The sequence below is a fragment of the Thunnus albacares genome, chromosome 3 (genome assembly GCF_914725855.1).
Source record: "Thunnus albacares chromosome 3, fThuAlb1.1, whole genome shotgun sequence".
NCBI classification, from domain to species: Eukaryota; Metazoa; Chordata; class Actinopteri; order Scombriformes; family Scombridae; genus Thunnus; species Thunnus albacares.
In genome coordinates this window covers 30,488,771-30,516,449 of record NC_058108.1, presented here as the reverse complement: position 1 = coordinate 30,516,449, position 27,679 = coordinate 30,488,771, and the positions used below count along the sequence as shown (strand labels likewise).

At 41.6% G+C, this 27,679-nt stretch overlaps 1 protein-coding gene across 1 annotated transcript; it reads right to left on the bottom strand.

The window, feature by feature from the left end:
* Nucleotides 1-735: 735 nt before the first annotated feature.
* On the bottom strand, nucleotides 736-27,377 carry LOC122976427. Its single transcript, XM_044344908.1, has 11 exons — nucleotides 26,973-27,377; nucleotides 25,615-25,658; nucleotides 25,337-25,402; nucleotides 24,667-24,733; nucleotides 22,693-23,943; nucleotides 12,618-12,714; nucleotides 11,627-12,393; nucleotides 8,842-9,214; nucleotides 7,414-7,655; nucleotides 4,377-4,556; nucleotides 736-2,220 (listed from the first exon to the last, which is right to left on the bottom strand). The coding sequence occupies exons 1-11, from the start codon at nucleotides 27,039-27,041 to the stop codon at nucleotides 1,975-1,977; spliced, it is 3,402 nt and encodes a 1,133-aa protein (XP_044200843.1). The 5' UTR covers nucleotides 27,042-27,377; the 3' UTR covers nucleotides 736-1,974.
* Nucleotides 27,378-27,679: the final 302 nt, after the last annotated feature.

The following is a 27,679-nucleotide window of genomic DNA, read 5'->3' as shown; positions in this document are numbered from 1 at the left end:
TAGGTGCTTTCCTCTACCCCCTCTGAACATTATTCCTATGATGTCCATTTTGAACTTGCAAAATCCCAGCTGTCTTGTTGGGTACAAATATGCAAATCATGTAGCAGTTACCATCTGGGAAACACTATTATTTCACATATTACCAATTAAAAATGAAATAAGCAAACTGATCTCAGGAATCTGGATTTTGGACCTCCTCATGCAGGGAGACAATTTTTGAAATTACTTCTATTGTGGTTTTGTACTCTAGCTATCTTGCATTTATCTATTTGAGATGCCACATTCATGTCATTGTGTTAATACTGCTCAGTTTGTAGGTCAGATGGAATTGATTTACCTGCAAACTGTCTCAAATTTGTCTCAAAAGCAAACAAACATACAGTAGATTGTCTGTCATTTGTTTAAGGTAACCATAATCCTAATTCAATGCTATATTGATCGTGCACACTATGTTTACTCTTCTCTAGCTCAATGTCAGATTCATTCAATGTGCAACAAATTACACTCAGTTAGGAATTGGAAGTCCTAACTGTTGAAACCTTTCCTATAAAAAGAATGTGGCATTCGATCCTCTGTAACCAGAAAGGGTAAATTACTAGCAGCTGTTTTGGCCAGAGTCATTTTTATAATATAAGACTAACAAGACAGAAAATGCTTAGAGAGCGTGTTTGAGTTGGTCCTTGGGTGTTAAAGTACTAGTGTTTAAAGAACTAGTTTTTTGTTCTGATCTATGCAGAGTCAGATTCAAGTACAAAACGGTCACCATGGAATCAGTCCACTTCATGCACTTCCATCCCTATTCTGTGAGGATCTGATTTACCAAAAAGACATCTGTGTGTTTCAGAGTGTGGGGCAGTCTGGTGACACCAACACTGTAATTTACACATTTTGAGTTTCTTTTGTCAGTGACAGGAAATGTGACCTTGCTGAAAACACTTTTCTCATGCAAATACACTTACATTTCATATAGCTTACAATTGAGGGTACAACACAGTTTTACTAAACTCACTCAGGTTTGTCACAGTTTCAGCGCCTGATTGATTGGTGCTTAGTTAGACATCAAGTGTTTATTTCAGAGGTCAATTTAAGAGCGCTGTTTTGTCCAAGTTGCAAATGAAAAAACACTGCATCTTAGCTTTGCAGATCTGTAAGGTGTGTGTGAGGCTACAGCAAGGGGAGCAGACTGGCACAGAGCAACATTAGCAGAGATACATTACACAATAATACACATTTATAAGACCACTGTTTTACCAAATCATGGTTTGCAGTATACTGTATAAAACTTAAACGTACACAGACATTACTCAACAGGATCATGTACAGTTCAAAATGAACAAAACTCATTCAGTTTCTCCCATTGAGTGTTAAAATAAATATAACAGCATCTCAAAAATCAGTTTAAGCATTAAACACAACCACCTGGACACAAGATGAGGAGAGACAGAACTTTGTGTCACTTAGCTGTAAAATTAAGAAACCCTTAGATCAGTGGCATCATTAAATGTTCATTCCATAACTACTGTATACAAATGTGTCAAAGCCCTCTGCCTGAATAACCATGCACAGTATGGTTAACTGCCCCAAAAGATTATGACCTAGAACAGAGGCATCTTATCAGAGCCAATCATCGATCTATTATGGAATGTATCCATTAAAGTCCCATTCTTGCCAGAAGTTGATCCACCCATGCAGCCTTCACTAAGGTGATTCTGTGACTAAACTTACTGTATCTCACTGCTGAAGTTAACACATGAGCATGGACACCAACACAAAAAAACAAAACAGATACACCGCTCTTAACGATTTAGTAGCTCCATCACATTTAGCTCCATCACATCACAGCATTTCAGTCCACCAATAAGCTTCCCTTCCCCAAACAAACAAATGCACTGTAAACCCCAATGTGATATGCCTTTAAATTTCTGACCCTTAAAACAATTGGACCACCCCTGGCTGACTTCTCGAAGTCTCCCTTCATTGTTTGGGGCTGGATGGGTTGGATCTCTGACCAGCGTGGCACGGGTCCAAGGACTCCTTGGTGGCACCGCCGTAGACATCTACATCGAGATCGGTCCAGGGGGCGATGTTGCCAAGCACTGAGGAGCTGCAGTCAGCCAGAGCAGCCACTTCGGCAGGCTTCAACACGCGGTCCCACAGGTTGAATTGGGAGAGCTCTCCGACCAGCGCCTGGGAGGCATCGAAACGCCCGCCCAGTGTATCCTTGGGTAGTAAGAGATGGAAAAAACAAAGGGTTTGGTTTCAAAATACTAGCAGTAATAGAAGTGATAAACCCTTGCTGGGCTTATGTTGAACAGTCATCAATTAGCCCTTTTACACCACAAAAACCTTTCCAGGAACCTTTTTAGAATGTCAAGAACTTAACCTGCACTGACTGAAGGGAACAGGGTTTTAGTTTCAGGCCCCAAAATAGTCGCTGCTCCAGAGGTTGTACTTTCCAATGACATAAGAAACTATTAGGGCAAAGTTTTTAGTCGCTGAGTGGTCAAACACAAACCTTTGTTTGCTACAACTTGTGAATAGCATTCATTCACACAGCAAGCAAGCATAGGTGCAAGTCACTAGTAGCGATATTAGGATTTCAGATGATTCCATCACCGCAGAACTCTTTAATATTCAAACATTACCATCTCAGATGAGTAAATTGCAAATAACATGTGATTTGTTTCTGGATACATTATCTGGATAATGATAACTGATCAATCAGTCTTTGCATTAACACCTGGTATTAAAATGCAGTGATTGGATCTCAATATGCAAATTAGCTAGGTGGAGCTGGCAGACTTGTCAATAAACATGTCACATCCCAGGTCAAGGAAACTACTGCCATGAATGGATGTTACTCATTTCTAAATCAATTTACGTGAGAGAAGACTTCTAGCTACTGCTACTACTTGTAGCTTTGCAGAGCTCGCTATAGCTGGCAGGAAGACGTGAAGCTAGGTGACCTTTCAATTTACAGGGCTGATTTTTTTCCCTATGAATGTGGTGACGGTGTACAAATTGCATCTACACCTGGCGGAGATCCAATCACTGCAAGCTTGACCACCTCCAAATGTGGTCTGGCCGATCTGATCGGATTCAAATAACAATGTGTTCTGAGTGCATTTACACCTTGCGTTAACATGAATTTTTCCTTATCCAAATAACGTATCCAGATACAGATCACATTTTAATGCCAGGTACAGATGTAGTCATCCAGATAATATATCCAGATACAGGTAATATGTTCATACTAGGTGTAAATGGGGCCTTTGGTCTAGACAGAAGTCCTGATAGATCTTACTGCGACAACAGAAACTCTTCCTGCTACTCCCCACTAAAATGTAGTGCAGGCGAAAGTATCTCAAGAACTTCCCAGGTATAGAAGGGAAAATAAATGGCTCACAGTTTGCTTTATTCATGTGTATTTTATGTCCCACCATGAGCATTACAAAAACTCTAAATGATCAACAAGTGAGATCAGTATATCTTCCAGGTTATTATGGATTTCTCACTTCAAAATATGCTTCAATACTACACTTTTTTGGACTAATACCAACAGTATACTGAAATTATTATATACTTCTGATCCCCAAAACTACAACCTTCCCTAGGCGATTGGTGTACAGTAAGTCCCACTGAATGAAAATGCAGGCTGAAGCTTTATCCATACAAAGCAATATTGTGTTTTGATGAGTCCCCCTGAATAAGATTAAAAAATGTTTATCCCTCTTCAAAACACCCTCGTAAGGGGGATGTCCCTGGATTTTCCCCATAAAATCTGATCACCACATCAACATGACAGCAATTCATCATTCATGCTCAACAGAGATGATTAAAGTACTCGCTCGCTTTCTCTTAAAACTGTCTATTAAATTGAGTCTTGTTGCATCATTGAAGCATCTTGCGGAATTGAACTCACAGCTCTCACAGCTTTTTATCCATTATGCAAAGATGATGGGCTGCTGAATGAGCTTTGGGTTGGTATTTTGACACCATGGAGGGGGGATAATGTCAGCTTTCATAATGGTTATGTAATGTGTGTGTCTCGCTGATGAAGGACTGAGGCAGCCCAGTGTGAGGATAAACACCATTAGGTTTCTGTCAGTTCATGTGTGAAAAGATGACAGTGGTCCTTGGAAACAGCAACTTGTCCATCCATTAATCTGTTCATCCATCCATCATCTATTCATGGCTCATCCATCAATATATCCAATCATCCATCCATTCATCTATCGATTCATTCATCAGTCCATCTATCCATCTATCCTTCTACCCATTAATTTATCAATCTGTCCACCATACATCCATTAATCTGTACATCGATCCACTCGCGTAGACCTCCAATCCTGCACCCATCCATCTGTATATCTCACCTGCTCCTGGCCCAGTATGAGGACTCCCCCGGGCTTGATGGGATGCCAGGCAGCCAGTCCTTCTCCCCTCCCCTTCATCTTTCCTCCCTGGTAGGCCTTCCACACTCCGTCCCTCAGGGTCCAGCTAACACAGATGTGTTGCCACTCATCCTGTGGGAGTGACAAAGGCAGCTGCGCCACCTACAGGTTGGAGGATAAAGTGGCTGCGGTTAGCTGACAGGTCTGATCGCGCTCCAAGATCAGATTTCCAGTCCACTGAGATTGGATTTTGGCAGTAATCAAGGCAGAATCTGGAACCCTGTCTCAACCTCCCTGTCACCGTAGTTGTACACCCTCACTCCTCTCTGCTATGTGAAATATTAAATCACTATAAAATTAAGTATTAAAGGTCGAGTCAGTCATCCTGGAGAAAGATTGTTGATATTTGAACACCCAAACAAATACACCCCTCCCTTTCTTATCCTTCAGAAGCTCTGCCCCCCAAATTCATAAAGGCACATTGCCAAGGCAATGACCAAAAGACAAATATAGCGGAATCTAGAGCAATGCATCAGCTGGAGAATCACTTCTGTTCCTCTCACACTTTTTCATGAGCAGATAAAAAATTTGTTTCATGTGAGCACAACAGTCCATCCACACTCTCCGCCTCTCTGCGGCCTCTCCACTTCTTATTTGATCTGCGTTCAGCGTCTCTGTCCACAGAAATAACCGTCTGGACAGCAGCCAGACAAACTGCTTTCACCAGGCTGACTGACAGGCAGCAGAAATTTACTGAACCAAAATAGTTTGCATGTCGGCTCCACGGGAAGAAATCGACAGTGTTTGTATTTATTGATTCATTAAAATGGTTAATAAGTTCAAAACACATATAAAGTGGTATATTTGTTTGATTTAAACAGCTGCTTGCTCAGATTAAACTTCACTGAACGCAAGAAAAACAGACTTGGAGCGTAAAAAACACAGGGGGTCTCCGTGAGACCGTCTCTGATTAAGTGTGGACTAATACATTTAATAAAATGGAAGCATATTTGTTCCATGAGAAAACACTTTCTATGTGAATTGGCCATGGCTTCTCTTTCCCACCATTCAACAGGTGCTAGAGACTGTCATGTTCTCACACAGACAGCTGCTCTGATGACTTCCCCTTGTCCTGTGCACGAGCACGAACACCCCCTGCTGCTGATTGGTCTGAGTAGTGTTGTAGTTTGGTTTGCTCTCAGACACTGTGTTTACATGCCCGTTTACAGAGCCAGGGCTGTGTATGGACACTAGGGTGTGCCCGAATCCAAATACGTCATCCGGCAAAACACATATATAATATATATATAATATTTATTTCTTCCAAATATTTTTAAAATTATTTATTTTCAGGGAAAAAAAACGTGAAATACCAGCACGCAGGTCGGTTACATCGCTATCTCAGTCTCTCTCCTCTGCTCCGCTGTTACGTCTATCAGCAGGTCTCAACGAGGGGAGTCACATCCCCCTGCTGTATGACGCACATTTCCTTATATGCACATCACTACCAGAGGTGAGGGTGTTCGCCAGAGATAAAGCTGAGCTACTGACACAAGCGAAGTGCTTACAAGGGACTCTCCATAACCTGTTGTTCCACTTCTCTTTTCCACAAAATTAAGTTGTAAAAAATAGGCAATAAATGAAAAGTGAAGAATCATCTTTGAAGTTCTTCTCTACACATTACATGCTGTGCTGTCTCTGTATTATAGGTGTATAAATAAGTAGAGGTCCATCCGCACATTGGCAGTGCACTTGGTTTAGCTCAGTAGTCAGCGCAGTCATCTATGATCTGGGAGACTTGAGTTTGAGACTCAGTGTGGGGACCCTCTTCATAAGACAGTTTATAAAGTTCATAAACATTTATTTTAACACTTTAATATCCTAATATTAAAGTGTAATAAAAACAAAAAATGGATTTTTATGCCTATTTCCACTTTTACTCAAATACAAATACAAATATAAATAATTTTACTGCCTCAACAAATATAGATACATATATAAATACTGGGCTCTCTGCACATCCCTAATGGACACTGGATTTTTTTTCAGCACACACACAGAAGGGACAGCTAGCGAACCGTGAGGAGATATTCTTGGACTTCGATAAAAAGTGTATTGGATTAGAATTGCTGACTCTACCTTTAATGCTCATATATAAAACAACAGCTGCAAAAAGCGCTTATATGCTTGTCTCTTCTCCATAACATATGTTTGCTGTGGGCCATACCATTAGAAATGTGAAAAATTAAAACAAGGACACAGGGGACACCCCATATCAATTATATTCAAAGATTTGATCATAGATTGAGAATAATATTGCCATTTGCTATTTTTTTTATGTTGAGGTAAACCACTGCCCTTAACATTTAGTTAGTATTCCTCTTTTTCTTTTTGTTTCTTTCTTTTTTGTGTGTGTGGTTTTAAAATTTTAATGTGTTGTTCAGGGGAACCATCTGTTTAAGATCCACATCGTGTGTAGCAGAAGGAATAAATGTTTTTTTTTACCAGTGACTCATTAGACTGTAAGGCTTAGACAGGGGTGAAGCAGAGTGAATCGATACACAATCTAGGCTATAGTGCATCCAGAGAACCAACCTCAAACTTAATATACTGTAATCCTCATTATAAGAACGGAAACATTAATTGCATGCACTGGCATTTTCAATGCTACTCTTTGCTCTCCTTGCAAGTCATGTAATATGGCATGAAAGGTTAGTCACTTGCAAGAATTAACATGTTTTCATGGCTCATTTTAATCAATGGATCACAGTCAGCCACCAACTAGCTTGCACTATTCAGTGGAACAGCATAACAAGCTATTAATGATTTCCTTTTCCTTGAAACCTACAGGGTACAAATATGTTAATTATTTTCACCAGGAGAAGCCATTCATTTCCAAATTAACATAATATATTTCAGTTAACTTCCTTCAACCATTGAAAATTTGTCTAACATCCACTTGAGATGGGGTCCAAACCCTCAGCTATGAGAAATGAAGTGAAAAAACATTCCCATGTACCTTGTCGTTGATGAGCAGCTCCACGGGGTTGTGGACTCCTTGTAGCAGCACCAGCTCGTTGGGCTGCCCCGGCACTGAGTAGGAAAAGGGGGTCCCAATTCCCCCTTCTTTAGCCTTCAGCCATACACAGGCAGTGAAGGCGTACATCTCAGTTATCTCTTTCCTGACCAGGCCGTACATGTAGTTGGTGCGCATGGGGAAGGAGAGGACGAAGCCATCAGGGAACGACGGCTCTGTCAGCGCTATGGAGACACAGATGAAGATGATAAAGAGAATTAGAGATGGGAGGGTGGGAGGTGGGGGTGGGTAAGGAAGATAAATAGAGACAAATGAGGAAGAACGATGCCTTAATGGCCAATTTATACAAGGACATTGGTGTTTCTTTTCTCACTTGTCCCTGCCAGCTTGTGCACACACACACACACAGCGCCTGGCAAGAGCTCAAGCAGAACAGTTATAGTAATGATCAGCGTCTCTAACTCGAGGCCACAGCTTTTATGGCAGAGAAGATGTAGAGACATTCTGGGAGGTTGGGAGATTGACAGGGATAAAAAGAGAGTAGAGAAGTGCTTTTTCTTTCCTTTTAAACTCTCATCTTTGCACCTTCTGAACTCTCCATCTCTCCTCTAGACCAGTGGTCCTCAAACTTTCACATCAAGGATCCCTAAACAGACACAAACTAGACCACGGACCCTCATTTGATAAGATTTTGTCCCAGCGTCCCCGTGTTTTATTACAGAAAGTACATGAAACCAATGACCAGAATAGTCATTCTGTCATTGTTTTACTGATGGATGGAATTATAGTGAAAGTACATCATTCTCCTTTTTGATGGGGACCCCCTGGAACACCCTCAAGGACCCCTGGGGGTCCCTGAACCCCACTTTGAGAACCACTGTTCTAGACATCCACTTCTCCCACTATGACACATCATTCTCCTCTTTCCAGTCTTTTACCTCTCTCAGTGTCAAACTTAAACTCCAGTTACCTTGACTGTTCTTGGTAAATGAAATAACACCTACGTGACATTTCCAAACCATAAAATAAGGATCCTTAATATAAATTCATACGATTATGAAGATTTACATACAAAAGCTGCAAATGATATCAGGTCATTTCCATTTATATTATTTGCAGTGTTTTTTTTTAATTTTCAGCTCATAGCTCTATTTGACATTTAACAACCTTCAGCACTCATTAATCATCTTATTTTAATCTACAGCTTATTCTCTACTGCTGCGATGACCCAGTTAGCCCACAGCGCTCATTAAAGTTTCATTTTAGCCTTCCCTAGCCATACTCTCATGTTCGTCAGCTTGGCGATGTAGCTATTTACCTGCCTGTGTTCATCTATTCTGCCATAAATCCTTCTCTTCATCTATTTATCCACCATCTCGTGACTTTACTGCCCCTCTCCCCCACACTCACTGTGCTCCAGCTCAGTGACGCGGTGGTTGACGGTATCGATGCCCTGGTTTATCTTCTCATGCTGGCCCTGCGTCTCCTTCCTCATAGCCTGTCGCTCCTTCTCTAACATCTTTATTTTCCTTTCCAGCTCCCCCTCCAGGTCCTCTACCCTCCAGGTGCCCTTTCCGCGCCCAGGAGAGCCCTTAGATGGGGGCTTGGGGGCAGATGAAGCGGGGGAGGCGGGGCGGCGGCCCCCTGGGGTAGACACAGAAGGTGAGGAGGAAGCACCACCTGTGGGCGGAGTGGGAGCCTTGACATTGTGACCAGCTGGGCTGCTGCTACTTGCACCCATGGATGTGTCGGTGAGGTTCAAGGCGGCAGGACCTATCTCCGCCTGCGGGAAGGGGAGAGAGAAAAGGACAGGACAGTGTTGGAGACTGAAATAGGAAACTCAAAAAGAGATGGACAAAGAGATCATAAAAGAAATGCAGTGGAGAAAAAAACAACAACTAATTTGTTCACAAGAGGTGTAAAATGGGAAGCAGCCTGGACAGAAAATGTATTTTAGCTTTTGTTTTAATATAGTCATGGCAGTAGCAATTTGAAATTAAAATTTCACTTATTCAGTGAACAGCCTCACTGATTGGGATGGATTTTCAATAAATTTTGTACAGACATTCATGGTCCCCACAGGATGAATCCCACTGACTCTGGTTTTCATCAAGTGCCACTTTGTGGTTGACGTTTTTGTTTTTTGTGAAATATCTCAACAACTATTAGATGAATTATATTCATTCAATGACCTTGGCGGTTAAATTCTTATGACTTTGTTGTTTCCTTGACTTTTTTGTAGCGCCATCATCAGGTCAAAATTTCTATTTGCCCAATTCGGTTTATGACGAAATATCAGCGAAACTGGTATTCCCATCAGCCTCTGCTGTGCTTTGCATTCTGTGCTAAATAGCAAATGTTAACACGCCAACTCACTGAACTATGATGGCGCTAAACCAGATTTCACAAATAAGGACAGCACTTACGAATTTAAAACATTTTTGAGAAGCTCACCCTACTCATGACACAATGTTAAGATGCAATATTTAGTTTCCCTTTTGTTACTTCTGATGTGTATTATCTATTATCAGAGAAGCATCAGAGCTTCCCATGTATGTAATCTGACGTACAGTTGCCTTCAAACAGCAGTCAAATCAAACATTTGCCCTGATGAAAAGCTCAAGACCAAAAGCGTGTTTTTTTCTTTAGACTTAAGTAAAAAAATGTCTTTTTGTCACAAAATTAAATTAACAGTAACCCTCAGTATGTGTCTGGTACAGTATATGGTCTAGTATCAATCATTATATTGATCAATTAGTCTTTTTTGGGTTGTTTATTTTGCCTTATGTGAAAGACTCCTAGATAATCTCTGTTGGAAAGATGGCGATGGTCCTGATTGATTATTAATGGGCAGAGTTGTCATCAACAGGGGACATCTAGTTCACACACAGGCTGCATCTGAAACGTCTGTTTTCAAACAGACTGTTGTTATTCATTTAATAAGAGAAAAATACAAGAGGAGAATTTGTGAGTGCTTGACTTATTCTATGGATCTTTGTTTTATTTAACTTAAAGAAATTAACCATAAAGGCAATGAGCAGATCATTCATGTCTTCTTTGTAGTAGCATAAATAATGACAGTTTTTTTTTAAATTTATGTCTGTTTTAGTGGCGGTTTTAAACAGAACGGGAAGTGAAATGAAATGATAAAGCACTAGCACGACAAGAGGCGTTAGTGATGATCCTAGTAGCGAGGCAGTAGCTGTATTAGTATTCATGGCAGAAATATAAAAAGGGTGTTGGTGAAGCAGCAGTAAAGAGAGATGTGCTGCTGTTAGTGTGGATGAGACGGCTGTGAGGGAGATATATAATATCAAGAGAATTGCTGAGGCAGGACTGGACGTCCAGGATATAAATTCACACTGACGGAGACAACCTTGCTACTGTGCTAGGGGAGCGCTGGCAGTGATGTAGCTGTGTGTGTGTGTGTGTGAGTGTGTGTGTTTGTGTGTGTGTGTGTGTGTATGTGTGTTATAAGCCTGCCTATGTCTCAATCTCAGCACACGCACAAGCTGAGAACCTGACCTCCCCTCCCTTCACCACTCTCTTTCCTGTCCAGCCAGCTTCATCTTTTATTTATGTCTGTATCCTGCTGTCGGATGCAGAGGTATAGGGTAGAGGCAGTTGTCACAGTGGGGGGGGGGGAGAGCAGAAGGTTGTGAGGGCCAGGTGGAAAGATTTCCCTTGGGTCCGTGGGGAGTGTGCGCAAGACCTGCCTGTGTCAGGAGGCGTTTGTCAGAAAAGAGGAGAGGTGAAGATAAAAGAGGTAGAGAAAGATGAAGAGGGAAGGAGGGAGGGAGGGAGTTAGAGAAATATCAGGGCACCTAAGATGATGAACATTGACGCCACTGCACAGGCCTTTAAACTATTTTACTGCTGTGATTTCTGCATGCACCCATGGCTTGTGGTGCTTTTCAGAACTCATTTTTCATTTTTAGTAACAGTAAATGATCAATTCTGGGAGGATTATTTTAATCACATTCACCAGAGAGGTCTTAAACTGCTCAGTGGATAACAGCCTGTCAATGTGAAAACTGGCTGTTAAACTGACCAGACATGGACCTAATTTAGTCAATGGATAATTTGGTTTCAGTCCAAATCTCCTGCTGTCAAACAAAACTCAAACAGGAGGGTAAACAGCAAGAGAACAACAGGTTTTGCCAAAGTTTGTCAAGCATGTTATGTTCCCCTTTACCTCCAGTTTCTCAATGCGGTCCTTCAGGTCCATGATAGCCCTGGCCAGCTCCTCCACTGCCCGTGCCGTCTGCAGCTGCGCCGCGGCGGAAGAGCTCACATCATCCCCCGCCATGACCCGGCGGTTGCCGCTCCAGACCCCGATGCTCCGCTCCGGGGTGCTCTTCTCATCCTCCAGGTCACTCTCACATTCACTCAGCTTCCCTGTGAGCTCCCGGATGGTCCTCTGGTCCATGAGAATCTGGTCGTTCTGCTGCAGGACCATCTGCCGGAGCTCCTCCGCAGTGGTCCGAAGATAAGTCCAGTCTTCATCCCCGGCTCCATATGGATCGTCCGCCTGCTGCTGCTGCTGTTGTTGCTGCTGCTGCTGCTGCTGCTGCTCCCGCCGCTGCCTCAGATCCTTGGTCTTGCATTCTCCGACGGGAACAGGTGTGCAGATCAACCGGCTGAAGCTGAACTGTTTTGCGGACCCTCCACCGGTCTCCTCCCCGAGGTTGAGCTCGTTCAGAGTGGGGACCTCCAGACCGATGCCACCGATCCCGTTCCCTCCATCGTAGGACTCGGCGCCGTGCAGGGCGCCCAGCGGCCCGGCGTGTGCCACCGATCCGGGCTCCAGCGGCTGGAGCAGCGACTCCGATGTCAGGGTGCTGTTGTCGCTGAGAGGCGCGGCGCGTTTACGGGGATACACACTGGCGATGATGCAGATGACCGCGCCGAGGAAGGCCAAGGTGCCCGCTCCAACAAGCACCACCATGAACTTCATTATGACTGTGGAGATCGACGCAAAAGATTACGATTCAGGGGGAAAAAAACTGACATACACACAGCTGTGAAAATGTCTTCGTTTTAGTGGCTGAAACGGGCTACAGAGAGCAGCATCACAGCGTGTAGGAAGACTGCATCACCCGAAAATGATCATGATCTGATTAGTCGATTATCAATCTGCCATCTCTAACAAACCGAGCCGGAAAAAAAAGGTGGCACTTACGTACAGAAGATGTTTGTCAGAGGCGCTGCTGTTTTCTCCTTGTCGCCCTCAGTGTGTGTATAACTGATGGCACCGCGCTGTCTGGACCAGAGATGCTCCCTCTAACGTCTCCGTGTTGCTAAGCTGCTCTCCTCCGTGCGTTACCATGGGGACCGCGGGAGAGGAGGAGCGAGGCTGCTGTGGGCATGCGTCAGTCGGAGCAGAGGTGAACCTCTAGCAGCGTGAATCAGTGTGTGTGCGTGTGTGTGTGTGTGTGTGTGTGTGTGTGTGTGTGTGTGTGTGTGTGTGTGTGTGTGTGTGTGAAAGAGAAACACGTGAAGAGAGAAAACAGAAAAGGAGGGATGAAACGTAAAAAGGGACAGTTAAGGTGTGTCGTTGTTTGTGTATGTTTACTTGTTTGGCTTATTATTTTCATTGAGTGTTTTGACCTTGTAATAATAATTAAGTCATTAATTCTGGTTTTGGAAATTTGCAAATCCTAATAAAATCTACCACAAAAAAGAGAGAAAGAAATCAAGGGAAATTGGAGGAAAACAGGTTTACAAACATAAAATACACAAAAACCGTTTATTAATATGCAGAAAAAGAATGCAAATTATAATAGTATAAAGATTAAAAGCAAAATATAAAAATATAATATAAAGTATAAGTATATTAAAATATAAAGACAGAGTTGTGGACAGTGGACCATCCATAAGTGAGTGTACAAAGACACAGTTAACAAAAATATAAGAAATGCACCCTTAAGTGCACAATACACACACACACACAAAACACACACATCTGCAATGACAAAATCCCAAATATTTGGAGCTGAAATAATCCAGAGCTCTAAGAGGAGCACACAGGAGCCTGAGTGCTGCATTCAGCAGCCTGCATCTATTCACAGATATGACAATACACATCTGATGGAAAAATACAAAGGTCATACATTCAAATTAGAGTGAGAGTTTAAGGACAGATGAGGACATTCTGCAAATCTGGGGTCTTGAAACACTAAAGGTTTTTGGACTGAGTGGGAAGAAGAAAATGTTTTCTTTGTGAGCCAGAGCTAACTCAACACTAACGCCAACAGAAATGATCCGACCCTGATAATACTTCTCTGTGGCATGCACTCTTGCTGGAACACTTTTCTTCAGAGGGGTAGATGAAGCACTTTTTAAAAAGTTTGTGCTTCATATTTGTCCAAATTAAATTAAGACATGCAGTGCAGGATGGATCTGATCTAAGTAAGGTGGCTCAGCAAACATCTGGGCATCTGGTGAAGTGAATTGATTAGCACAACATTAAAAGACAAACCTCGTACCCATTTCACTTCAGGTATGAATCGATGATACTTCAATTAATTCCAGGAGTTACTTTGTGATGAAATGCCAAAATTTACTTTGGTGAACACACTTTCCATTAACCCAGCTACACTTCACTTTGTACATTTTCCAGAAAACATTTCAGCAACTTTGAGTGACAACAAAAGAGCAAACAGCTGTCTGGTTGAACAAGTCTACAGCCAAGCTACTGTAGCGTGTCTGTAAAGCTATACGTAGCCACAGCGTGCTAACATGCTATGCTTTATACTGTTTACCATGTTCACCATCTTAGCACAATGTGATAGCATGCTAATATTTTCTAATTAGCACCACACACAAAGTGCAGATAAGGGTGATGTGAATGTCATCGTTTTTACTGGTTGTTGGTCATAAACTAAAGTACTGGATTGACTTTTGACCCTTATTTTGTCGCTGAAGGTCACCAAGTTATTAAAATTCATCCAGTGTCGGAGGTGGGGAGGGGGTGTTGGGGGGCATGAATCTCTACACAAAATTAAATGACAGTCTATCCCATAGTGTTTGAGATATTTCAGTCTGGACTGACTGACCAACCGACTGACATTGTCATCTTTAGAGCTACACCACTAACATGGCGAAAGTGAATGTAAAGCACAAGTCTTGTAAGTTGATTGCATTTTTGCCTCTTGAGGCAAAAGCGGATGAAGGAATTAGTTTCTCTGCCTCGTCTCTGACTAATTTATCCTTATGTGACAGCTGAATTTCAGTGCAAGTCTACAGGGAAGATGTTGCTCTTTGATTCTGAAGGACAGATGTTGTAGAAAGCTGACTTCTTTTTTTTTTCTTGGCACAACCTAACTTTGTGAAACAAGATTTGATATTTCAGTATGAAACATCTAAACAGACTTTATGCAGGTTTTTACAGTGAAAAGATGTTTCATTTGCAAAATTGCAGGTTAAAAAGAAGTCCTTTTCATCTGTCTTCTTTTTTTTCATTTCTCTTGCAAGGACTGTAGTATGACTGTAAAAGCAGATACACTTCTGACTTGCAACAGTTTAAGAAAGCCACAAATTATGTGTTTTCCATCCCCAAGTCAAACTCCATGGAAATGTTCGGAATGTTTGGTTTGAAATGAAGCTTAAACATCCACCACAACTGGAGGCTCAAACACCAGTCTGGTCAGGAATCCCTGCAGCGACCAGTAGCCTAGATTATGGATTAATCTCCAGAGGTGGCTGATGTGGCATGCACACACACACACACACACACACACACACACACACACACACACACACACAAGGTCACATATGCACAGATGTGGGCTACCCATATTTTTGTTTATACTTTATTTAATCAGGAAGTCACATTGAGATTGAGATCTCATTTGCAAGTGAGACCTGAGTACAGAGTAAAAAAAAAATTAAAAGAACATATTATGATAATGGAAATGACATAGTAATATAAAATAGTAATAAAACTGCAGATATTTATATATACCGTCATATAGACGGTATATATAAATGAGAAATTATAAATAAGTGCAATTCTAAAATGTGGTTGATATAGGCATGAATAGAAATAAAAAAAAAAGACAAGCATAGTATTATGTAAAACAGTTACACCTAACATCAGTAGAACCTCTAACCAAATGTTTGAATTGCTCTATCAATATCAGTCAAGTCAAGTTTCAGTCTACTCTGTAAATTATTCCAGACGATGGGGCAAAATATCTGAAGGCTGTCTTTCCAGGATTAGTATTAACTCAGCCAGTCCTGAGAACGGGTGTTAAAAGTAGAATGTGTTTGGCGCAGTAGTGACGATAAATAAAGTGATCATTTTTGAAGTAGTTCTTTATAAATTAATAGATAAAAGTGTTGATCTGGCCCTACAGAGAGGGAGGGCCAGCCCACCCTCTCTCATACAAGACACAAAGTAATAAATCTAAGAGCTGAGTGATAGACAGCATCTGATGTTTAAGATTAGAGATAGGAGCATGTCTATAAATAACATTACCATAATCCATACAGAGAGAACAGTCACTTCCACAATTGTTTTCCTACAACACAACGTGTGATAGGACCTGTTGCTATACAAAAAAAAAAGAAGTTGTCTATCCAGATGCCTGAGTATTTATAATGAGGAACTTTCTCTATTGGTTTACCATTTAAAGTGCAGATCTGAAGACTAATTTCTTTAGTGCTTGAGAAAAACATAAACTTTGTTTAATCTGCATTTACAACAAGTTTAAGGTTAGGAAGGCCATACTGTAGGGTATTAAATGAGAGTTGCAAATTTTCAATAGTTGACTGGATATAGTTTGCCAAATTATATAAAATAGTATCATCTGCATAAAAATGTAAATTACATGTATTAAAGGACCTGCCAATGTTATTAATATAGATAGTGAATAATACCAGGCCCTAAGATGAAACCCTGTGGAACGCCCTTAATCATTGGAAGAAACTCAGATTTAACATCGCCCACTTTTATACACTGCCGTCCGTCTGAGAGGTAGTTGCTAAACCATCTCAAAGTGTTTGAGTCCATGTAAATATGTGATAGTCTATTTATGAGTGTAAAGTAATTAACAGTGTCAAAAGCTTTTGATAGGTCAACAAAAAGAGCTGCACAATGCATCTTATTGTCTACAATAGACACAATATCATTTAAGACAAGGGCAGCAGCAGAGATTGTACTATGTTCTGCTCTAAATCCAGACTGATAGAGACTCAGAATGGAATATTTGGTTAAATAATATTTCAGCTGGTTATTAACCAAAGATTCAAGGATCTTTGAAAGGAAGGGCAGTTTTGAAATTGATAGATAGTTATGTAAGACAGACTTATCCCCACCTTTGTGAAGAGGCACCACATGAGCTGCTTTCCATATTTTTGGGATGACACCAGTATAAATGCTTAGGTTGAAAATATGAGTTAAGCAGTCAGTGATTAAAGGATTTTAAGCAAAAATGGGTCTAAGTGATCTTCTCCTGTTGCTTTCTTGGCATCGATTGTTTTAAACCAAACCACATATCAAACCACAATGACGATTTAAATTCCATCTGGCTTCTAAACCCAGTGGTATCCTGCCAAAGAGGGAAGATGGAGAAATAGAGGGAACACAGGCAAGAGTGAACCTCTAATTCTGTTTAACATTCTGAACAGCAGACAAATAAAACAGCCTGTGGAAAAGAATAAAGTTGTTTGATCTAGATGTATGTATTCATTATAACATCAAAACATTAAGAGATGAACACCCAGGCGTTGTGACCTCAGTATCACCCCAGCCTTCACAATTCTTTTGAAACACAAACATTAGCCCCTCTTGTATAGTCTGTTCAGGCTCCAGTGAGTGTAGCAAAGCAGCTCAACAGCTCCTCTCTGTGGGACATTTGAGAACTGCAGCTCGAGCAAACTCAGCTTGCTTTTCTAAAGGTGGGAGCAGGTACATTATGTTTTTTTTACATCAACAATGGATCAAGTGACTATGAGTAATGTTGTTCACAGTGACACATATAATTATCACCTGACTGTAGTCCCCCTCCGCCTGTAGCTGGCAGCTGTTTCCAGCTGTGCGCTACCTGCTGGGCACCGAATGGCAACGTCTCAACATGGCTGGATTAACCTCCTACGGGGCCCCGGAGCAAAAGTTTGTTGTTGGGACCCTGTTCACCCCACTATAGTCTACATGGTAGTAGTCTAGAACTGAAATGATCGGATGATTAATTGATTAGTCGACTGGCAGAAAATCAATTGGCAACAAATTTGATTAATCAGCAACAATGCCCAAAAATCTCTGCTACCAGCTTCTAAAATGTGAATATTTGCTAGTTTGGGTTTTTGGCTGTTAGACAAAACAAGTAATTTTAATATGTTAACTTGGGCTTCAGGGAATAATACTATTTTTTAACTTTTTATACACTGAACAATCACTGCTTATTAAAAAAAATGCTTGTCAGAAATACTGATAATGAAAATAATTGTTAGTTGCAGCCTTACAGTACTCCTATGATGGAATAATACTACCTTGCCCTCAGTTTTCTGTGCGCAATTAGATAAAATACAAATGTACAAAAAAATAGCTTAATATGAACTAAAACAATGAAAAAAACAAAAACTAGATTCTGACAGAGTCCCTCTTCGAGACCAGAACAAGATGGAGGACCTGTCATAGATGATATTGTACTTCAGTGGTGCAAATATCAAACTAATTTGCAGTTAATTGGATGAAACCTGATATGGACAAGAGTGATCAGGTGGGCAGACACAAATGAAAAATAATGTTGCTCCTGTCTGCTGGATGTATAATTAGGCAATTGTTTGCTAACAACTTCACCAGATACCGCTGTTAGACATGGAAGGAGAGAGATTTTCCTTCAGAGCTGCTGGAGCTGAAAGGAGAGGGAGGTGACTGGTACTGGGAGGAGGTGGAGTGGGTGTCCTTGGCCCATTGGGAGACATGGTAATGTGGGCAGATGACACATTAAACGAGGATCATTCTCTCTCCTCACAACAGTACTTCTGACCTGTGTAGGACGCTGTGTGAGCTTGTCAGGGATTGAAAGGTTATATCTCACATTCAAATTTCAAAACACTCGAAGTGGATAAACTTGCTTGCTACTGAATAATAATTAATTGATCTATTTATCATAAAAAAAAAATCTGATCATGAAAAAGTAGAAAGGAAGCAAACTGCTTTTTAGGAGCTTTTAATTAAAAGCCTTGTACAAGAAACACACAGAAAGCAACAACAGTAACAGGTAACATGACACTGAATACATAATCTGTACAATAAGGGTTTGCAAAACATGCTTCAGAAGTTCAGATACATTACAATGTCATCATTATCCTCAACCTCCTCGTCATTACAACCAATACAATGTACATAATTCATATTAGCATTAAAACCAGACAAAACTGCAGTCTTGACACATTATAATTGTCAGTTGGAGTTTGCCTTCTGATCAAACCCATATTGGACTATTAAAAAAATTGCATTCAAACAAACAGCATCACATTGACATTATGCATATTTCAAAAAAAGTATTAACGTACAGTACAAAGGAAAAAAAAGGCTTAAAAAGCACAAATTTCAATTCATTAAGCATCTTTATCCACACATTTAAACAAGGATCCTTCCTTTTTTCCAAATTAGTGCCAAATGTAGCACTTAAAATTACATCACATATAAATGTAAAACAATTAAAAAAGGGAAAGAAAGCTTAAAAAAAAAAAAAAAAAAAAAATCAAATAATAAAATCAAGAGCCCTATTTGGTTGAAAGATAGGCCACTAAGTTGAGTTGTGCTACCCCATATGAGAAAGAAAAAGAAGAAAAACATTGCTATCAACTGTTGGAAACATCGCCTAGCAGCCTAATACCTTACACATCTATCAACTGCAAGAGTCACTTCTATCCACCACTTAAAGATATTAAAGATATAGTAGATGAGGAAATCTATCCCAAATCACAATATATCCATTTGGAGAAGAAAATAATCCTTTAGTTCATGTGTTTAATGAAAATATATAGGACCAAGTCTTTGTTTTCACTTTGTCAAATAAAGATTGAAGTTAAAAACTGCCCTTTTAAGAAGTATCACAATTTAAATTTCCACTTCATAAGAGTAACTGTCACTTGTTTTTCTTCATGTAATGGATGCGTAATTTTGGAATAAATCCTTCCACATGTAATCTATGAGAGTATTGAAACAGCATTGACAACAACTAGAACCATCCAGTACATGACAGGTGAGGAGGGTGACATCTTCCTCGTCGGTGTGAACGAAGACACGGAGAACGCTGCGCTCGCCTTTTTTTTTTTTTTTTTTTTACAAACAGAAGACGACAGAAGCCATTCAAGGTTTGTTTTTTTTAGTTTTTTTTTTTTTTTTTTTTTACAGTTTGTGATAATGTAATCTTCATCTTTACCACGCTTCAGTTATGGCAGGTTTAAGGAAGTGTTTATTCTAGAGCCGAGTAAGACAAGGTAAAACGTCGCCTGGAGTGCAGCTGGAGGTTTAATAGAGCAGCTATAGAGCAACACATGCGGAAGATTTTCAAATACTGTAACACAAAGGCAGGTATACCAGAGTGGGAAGGTCTAGAAAGAGCAGGCAGCACCAGAGAAGGGTTTGGGTAAAGAGGGCAAGGTCTCTTTAGAAGTACTTCAGATATACTTGAAGGTTGAAAACAAGGTAAAAAAATCTTTCAAGATTTCCGTTATTTGGCTAGTAACAACCTGCAGTGAATAAGCTGGGCAGAGGTCCATGGTCTCAGAACACATGGTTCAATGGAGGGCAAATCAAACCTTCCTAGATCAAGCATTTGTCTGACCAACTGTCTACCTGACATGCTTTGACTGTAACGTGACGCCACTGGAAGACAGCACACCTAATGTATTTGGAGAAAACGGCTGTGCCAACATTCTTTGCTCTCTGGATACTGACTGGTCATAAATCAGGAGGTTTTTATACTTGGTGAAAAGGCGGGGTTGAAGCACAGCAGGAAACCAAATTCTTCATCCACTGGGAAATTAAGAGTTGAGCCTCTAATTGATTGCAACCCAATTAAGTGGGAACAGATTATATAAATAATAGCCACGGACAAAATTTACCCTTATCTAGAGATGGTTTCCCACTAGGGATACCGGCAGAAAGAGAGGATGTTTCATGTTTGGGCACCCTGGGGTGTAAAACCCCCCACATGCTTCCTCCGTATGTTCTCAAGACCAGTGCGTCACCACAGAGAGGAATTTACCAGGTCAAAAGGTCAGGGTCTAAAGACTCAGGGCCTTGCTGACAAGAGACTTCAGCAGGACAGATGCCTGCCAGAACAGAACTGCAATAAAGAGATGTTCTTGCTACTCTTTTGCATTTGCAGCTGGAATTAACCACAAAATGCAAGTCAAAGTGATCAACTGTCACAGCATTGCAAAAACGACGAGCAACTTTGTTTCAGGGTGGAATATGACTAGTTTGTGGCAAAACTGAAACGCATCAAAGAAATAAGAAATAGGCCACACGTTGCCAGCTGCAAGCAAAAAAATGCAAGACTCAGTGGATGACTATCGAAAGGAAAAGTCATAAGGCGAAGCATGATTTCTTTTTCAAATAGTAATCAATGACAGCTAGCAGCAATTTGACTCCTGATCTGCAATGTTTCAGATGGTTTTGAGTACAAGTTAACACATATGCAGAGCATTTTTAGCACTGGGTAGAGTTAGAGTGACAATATTGACCAATCTACCATGAACCTCCACCTGTACTACATAAATATCAGGAGACACTGAAACCTGGCATACCTTCTGACTGAAATTAAGACATTCTTCACTACACATGATGTACGGTCCAGAGTAAAGCTGAAGTTGTGTCAACATTGTTCAGAAATATGACCTTTACAGAAACCTGTAGAAAGATACATTTCTCAAAAATGTTGCCCCAAATTTGGACAACAACCCTCCAACTCCTGACACAGTCTTGGCCTGGTTCAGTTTCACTAGCCTTATGGATAGCTGGAGGACACTGTGATCCGTGCTACATGAACCACTTGTATTGACACTAGCACTTGAGAACATAATAATAAAGCACTGTTAGCTAAACAACAACATCCAAAGGAGCAAAGCAGGTTGTAAAACCATTTGTTCTACCTGCCAAAATGGAAGGTAAACAGACAAACCTACCAGATACTATTGATTTTTACAAGCATGGACTGTTTGAATGCATGTACCACATTCTTCAAACACCCGTCAAGTGGCTATAACAAACTATATTGACCTGCATTTGATTGGTGGTTTTAGTTAAGTTCACAGCCCGAACTGTGTTCAGTCCATGGACCTTCTAGACCTTGACAAGTAGGGAAGTTATATGGCGCAAATGTGGTATACAGAGAAAATTTCACAAGGAACTGCAGGCCAGTTTAGAGTCTTGGTGGACTTTACAGAGTCAAGGAAAGTGGTGGGTTTGTGAGAAAACAAGGCAAGCAGGGAAAGACGGCAAGGACAGCAATAACTTAAAATCTATTGTTTTTGTATATTATTTTGCAGCTTTTAAGGTTGTGCGTGCATATAAATACTTACTCATACTGTATATATATGCATGTGCGTTCAAGAGAGCTAGAGAAAAAAAAGGCCTTGAAAAATTGATGAACTACATAGAATAGGTTGTTTTTAGATGCAGTCAAGTGCATTGCATTTACCTCGCTGTATTGATGCAATATATGAGCGTCCAACTGTGTTAAGTGCAAAAACACATCACCTCATTTATCATTAACAGGCTGGACTTCCGATGAAACTAGGGGGCAAAAAATTGGCGTAACAGCCTTCGCAGCAGGACTTGATCAAAATAGTATTAATTTCTTTCACATGCACCAAGTGTGCTTGTCAAAATCTCACGCCACACAACAGATGGGTGAGTTTTTCACTTTTTGGACAATTTGTATCACAACAAACAAGCTAAACTCAGCAAGTCTGAAGCAAGTGAAGGAAAACAAACACAATTTCCATCCAAGTCTGCTTGAAAGAGTCAGTGCTGTGCAAGTGGACAAAATATGGCAATTTAAGTGACAAGAAGGGCTTATTAGCTGCCCCTTTTCAAATTTATACACTTCTTTTTAAAAAAAATATGCTCTTATCTTTACTATTCAATGGCTGGGCGGTGTTAAGTTACATTACATTATATTCATCGTTACACAAGTATGGACACACCTTTACGGAAAAGGTAGGAGGGGGCTGAAGTGGCAACACTGGCATGATATTCTTTTTTTTTTATCATCGATGGCAACATCTGATCTCCTATGGCTTGGGTGGGGCAGGGTCATCGGAGATGGTGCTGGGGAGAGGGGAAGAGGCGTTTTCGGGGCTAGCTGAGGGTGAGGATGGGCATGAAGCCGGGGAGGGGAACTCTTTTATGGTCACGGTGACGAGGTTGGTGGTGACGTCAGTTACCACCACATCCTTGCAGCTCGGTGCCATTTCAGGGTGCCAGTCGGGGTCCCCCTCGGCGGGCACCCTTTGGGGTTCGGCAGGGGTAGAGCTCTGGTTGCCGGGGGTGACAGAGGGAGGGGTGGCGGGTAACTGGCGTTTGGGCCGACGATTTTTCCTCATTCCCTCCTGGGGCGCAGATCGGTCCAGGGTACCCTCCTCCTCGTCATCTTCCAGGGAAGAAGAGGGTGAGGAGGGGAGGAAGGGAGATGCTGACGCTACATCTGGGGACGGGGTGGGAGCAGATGGCTTGGCACTCTGGCCCTTCTGGGTCTCTGAGTGAGGTTTACTGGATTTGGAACCCTCGCTGGAAGGTGAGGCTCCTGTGGCAGACTGGGACTGTGCACCTGTGGCGGGAGATTTTCCTTCAGAGCCACTGGAGCTGGAAGGGGAGGGAGGTGACTTGTACTGGGAGGCGGTGGAGTGGGTGTTCCTAACCCCTGAGCGTGAACCTGGGTGGGGGTGAAAAGGCACGGGACCTCCACACTGCAGGCCAAACGGCTTCCCGTACATCGGGAATCCCGGCATCTTCAGAGGAGGCTGGAAAGGTCTATAAGGAGCCTCTCCCTTCTTCCCAATGATGCGATTGCGGGAAGGAATGTTTTGGCGTCCTGCTGTAATATTCCTACTGCCCGCGGCTGTTCCGCCACGACCTGGCTTATCAATGACCTTTAGGTTGAGGATGATCCGACCTCTCTTGACCTCCCGGGGTTTGACTCTGCGGTTGAGGATGCGGACGGTCTCGGAGAAAGGGGAGACGTGCAGGCGGGAGGGGAAGCCTCCGGGGTTGGAGAAGGTGGACGCCATGGGATCTGAGCGGGGCAGAGGGCGCCTGGACATCCTGTGGCAACGATGAATGTCTTTCTTCAGCTTATGGGTGGCGGCTAGAGAATTGAGTTTCGGAGAGGGTGCCACAGTTGAGGAAGAGGAGGACGAAGATGCTAAACGATGAGGTGAAGCAGAAGAGGAAGGAGTCGCTCGGCTGGAAGTGGACGAAGAGGAGTGCGATGTAGTCTGATGGGACTTTGAAGCTCGGGTGCTGGTCTCTCCTTTCCGCGCACGAACCTGAGAAAGAAGGACGAAGAATAAAAAAAAAAATGTTAGAGCTTCCACAGTACACACGTTTCTGATATCAGCCCCGGAGGCATGGTTTTGATCATCTGTAGGTCAAAAGATGTCTAGGTGCCATAGGATCAAACTAGGCTAAAACAGTTTCTAGACAACCAAGTAACATGTAACACCTGTCTGCCTGCACTCTTCCCGCTCCCTGCTGACTTGTAAAAATGAAAAAGGCAGTGTGAAAAAGGAAGTGGCACAACATAAACGCATCCCACGGCACCGACTTCTTTTCATGTTATTTCCTAAGAGAGACACTGTTGTTGTGTTCCCAACAGCGCTGAGAGTGATGCGTGTTGTAAATAAACTTCAAAAACAGGCAAGAAAACCTGCTTCGAGTGGGTTGACCTTATTCTTACTTTAACAGTAGAAATCACAAACAGAATATTCCACTTTGCTGTAACACGCTACAACCTGAGAGGAGCTAGATTAAATCGATAAAATTATGAGTGTAATTATGTTGGAATTACAATTACAGATTTTTTTGGTATATATTTAAGGACACTTTAAAAGATTATGCTTGTTACACCGCTGTATCACTGATACAAACTGCCAGTGGCACAGCTGTGAGTGACCTTTCAATCACTGCTCATGTGTTGCAGTGACATTCAAATACCATTTTAGATGCAATGACTCATCTCCATGCAAATGCACAAACATCAAAAACCGTACCTTCATCACAAAGTTTTTGGGTTTCGGACCCCTTTTCTTCGGCCCGTGCAATTCCCTATCCCGTTCCCTAAAAAAAAACAAAAACGGAAAGAACAGTTAAAGTTTATCAACAGACGAATAGCAGATCACAAAAGATAAGCTGAGGAGTAAAGAAAAAGGAAACGATGGCAGTAAATGACACAAATGAAAAGAGAAGACAGTGACTAAAAGCTGTGGGTGTGTGAAAGTAGAGCGGTTGCGCACAGAGAGAGCGCTTGGAACCATGTTTGAACAGAGCCAGATCCGCAGTCTTCACGTGTCCGTTTTAGTTTCCATTTGATGTATCATTTTAGTTTTGTCTGTTTTAGTTTCCTGTCCATTTCGGTTTACGATGGCTTTCAAGTGGCTTGGCAGCAGACTTAAAGAACTTCAGTTGACATGGATTTTTTTTTTTTTTTTTTTTACAAATCAGAAGGAAAAGAGGAGGAATGGACAGACACCAACTGAGGAGTGTATAAGCAGAAGGAAAACACACGCACTCTACAATAAGAAAGATCAGAGTTAACTTAAATAAAAGGATATATAATAATGTACAAAATTATTAAGAACTACAAACTGAAACACACTGGCAGTTTAGAAGGAGCCAAAAGATTTTGCACATTGTTACATATACTTTATTACATATACTCACTTTTGCTCAAAGCCCAGTATCAGCCTGTCATCCAAAATATTCTCCTCTGGCTCCCAAGTGCTGTGCCTAAACAAGGAAGGACCAACAGGAAGAAGAACAACAACAAAGGAAACATTTTACCACAAAAGAATTTTGCACTAAACTAGACTTTATTCAGATTTGCAGTTAATGTGAGGACATTAGAAACAGCATAACAACAACACAGACAAATACCTCACTCAAGAAAGACTGAGGGTTGCGATATTTCCATGAAAGTTGTCTTTAAAAGTAACACTTACTTCATTGCCCATCCTTTCCATTTTACTAGGTATTCAATTCTTCCCTGCAAGAAAAAGGCAGATGGTGGATTATCAAAAACAGCTCATAAATGAAAACCGGGACGAGAGATTTGTAAAAATCCTCCAAATCTGGAATGCATTTGATGCAGCATCGCTTTCGCCGTTTAGTCTTAAGTCTGACATCAATAAATAATTTTGAGTCCTTTGGATTTTGCGTCCTTTACACAAAGCACATAGCAAAATCCTGCATACTTCTCATGCAATGCATTTATTAGTTTGACCATGTTTAAATTCTGAAGACTTCTTGTGAGATTCTATGTTGGCAGAGGTCGAAACTATACTTCAGCTCATTGAACACATCAGGGTGCTTGTTGTAGTTGGGGATTTCTTCACAATTGATAGAGTTCTTGTGAATGTGAGCTTGCCAAACATTCTTAACAACATCTTAAAAACATTTTTACATTAAAGTATGTATCATACATTGTCTTCAACTTTTTTTTGCATGGGAATATGTTAAACAAAGCATGGGAAAAGTCACATGGCATACATATCTGAGTTTTTCAGAAAGGATGAGTCAATTTGAACAGCATCTGTGTGAGGAGCTAATCTTAAACCTAATATGGTATTGCTGCTTTTCTGCAAGTTAACAGGCTAAACATACATGTCTCAAGCAGACAATTCAGAAGTCACTGGAGGCCTGATGGGCCTGCAGGTCGACTGTGTAGACCAGCCACTTTAAACCATAAAGTAGGGTACCTACTATTGTTTACAGGGTCTGTTTGGTCTAATAAAACACTAATAAAACTATCAGAAGTTCCTTATTTACCATGGCTGATGGGACTTCTTTCTCATCAGCAGTAGATGGCTGCAAGGACTAATGTTTAGAGAGCCATCTATCTCAATCTTGCAGAGGAAAGCAAAAGTCTCAGCCTTTTAATGTGAGTGCAGCATACACATGTACCACAGGCTGCAACGTTATACGTAAAATGCAGTCTGTGGCCGTATAGCTTTAGCTACCATTAGCTGGCAGGGAAATCAGGCCCCTCCATTTCATCGCACTGCTCTCATCCCATCGGCTGGGGCTGCCTTGTTCTTCTGCAGCCAGCCCCTTCTTTGTGTCGCTGTTTTTATTGCCCTGCTAATGCCTGAACATACGAGCCATGACTGGTAGCCTCGCTAGTTAGCTTTTAGCTCTGGTTAGCAAAGTAAAGGCATCCGCCAGCCACAAGGCCTCCATAGCATTGCATAGGCGTAAAGAGAGCCCCGAGCCTATGGACTGGAGCTGTGCCGTGCCGTGCAGTGTTGACCGCGGCCAACATCTGCACGTAGTCAAAATACGCGGGACGGCTCTGGCTCACCTTACGGACGCGGCGCTTCAGTATGGATTCCGCGGCGAAAACACGATCTCCCACCGCCGAGAGCTCCATCTTTCACAGCCCGAACTAAGCTACCTGTCTCTGTTTGTGTCGCTCCAGACGACACGCTCCACTGTCTGCTCGGGCCGACTACAGCCAATGTGTGTGTGTATATGTGTGTCTGTGTGTGTATGAGCGGCAGCAGACACACACACACACAGACACACACAGCAAAAGCCTGATATGTCACGTGGGCCCCTTTGGTCGTCCCGGCAACGATGAAGACACTCACTTGGATGCAAAGACCCGCGCGCTGCTTGAACCTTTCATCATCGTTGTCTGATGACAGGCGGCGCCATGCAAACTCCTCCCCAGCAACACCAGAGACACATGCAGACTCATCAACTTACAACGTTATTAATGCCGATGATATTATCACTAATCTCCGAGTGACAAGTGTTGGCTGCAGAAAGAAAAACAGAGTTTTAATGACAAACTCGCATCTGTCCAGGACCGGGATTAAAAAAAAAACAACAAACATTCACATTATGAGTTGTCCTCTTACCCCATAACATTTTGAAAAACTTACTTTTATTTTTTTTTAATGCATTCAGTCAACTTTTTTATTGTCTATAATTGTATTTTTAAATAATATTAGATAGATAGATACTTTATTAATCCTAAAGTAAAATTAAAATGTTGCAGCAGCC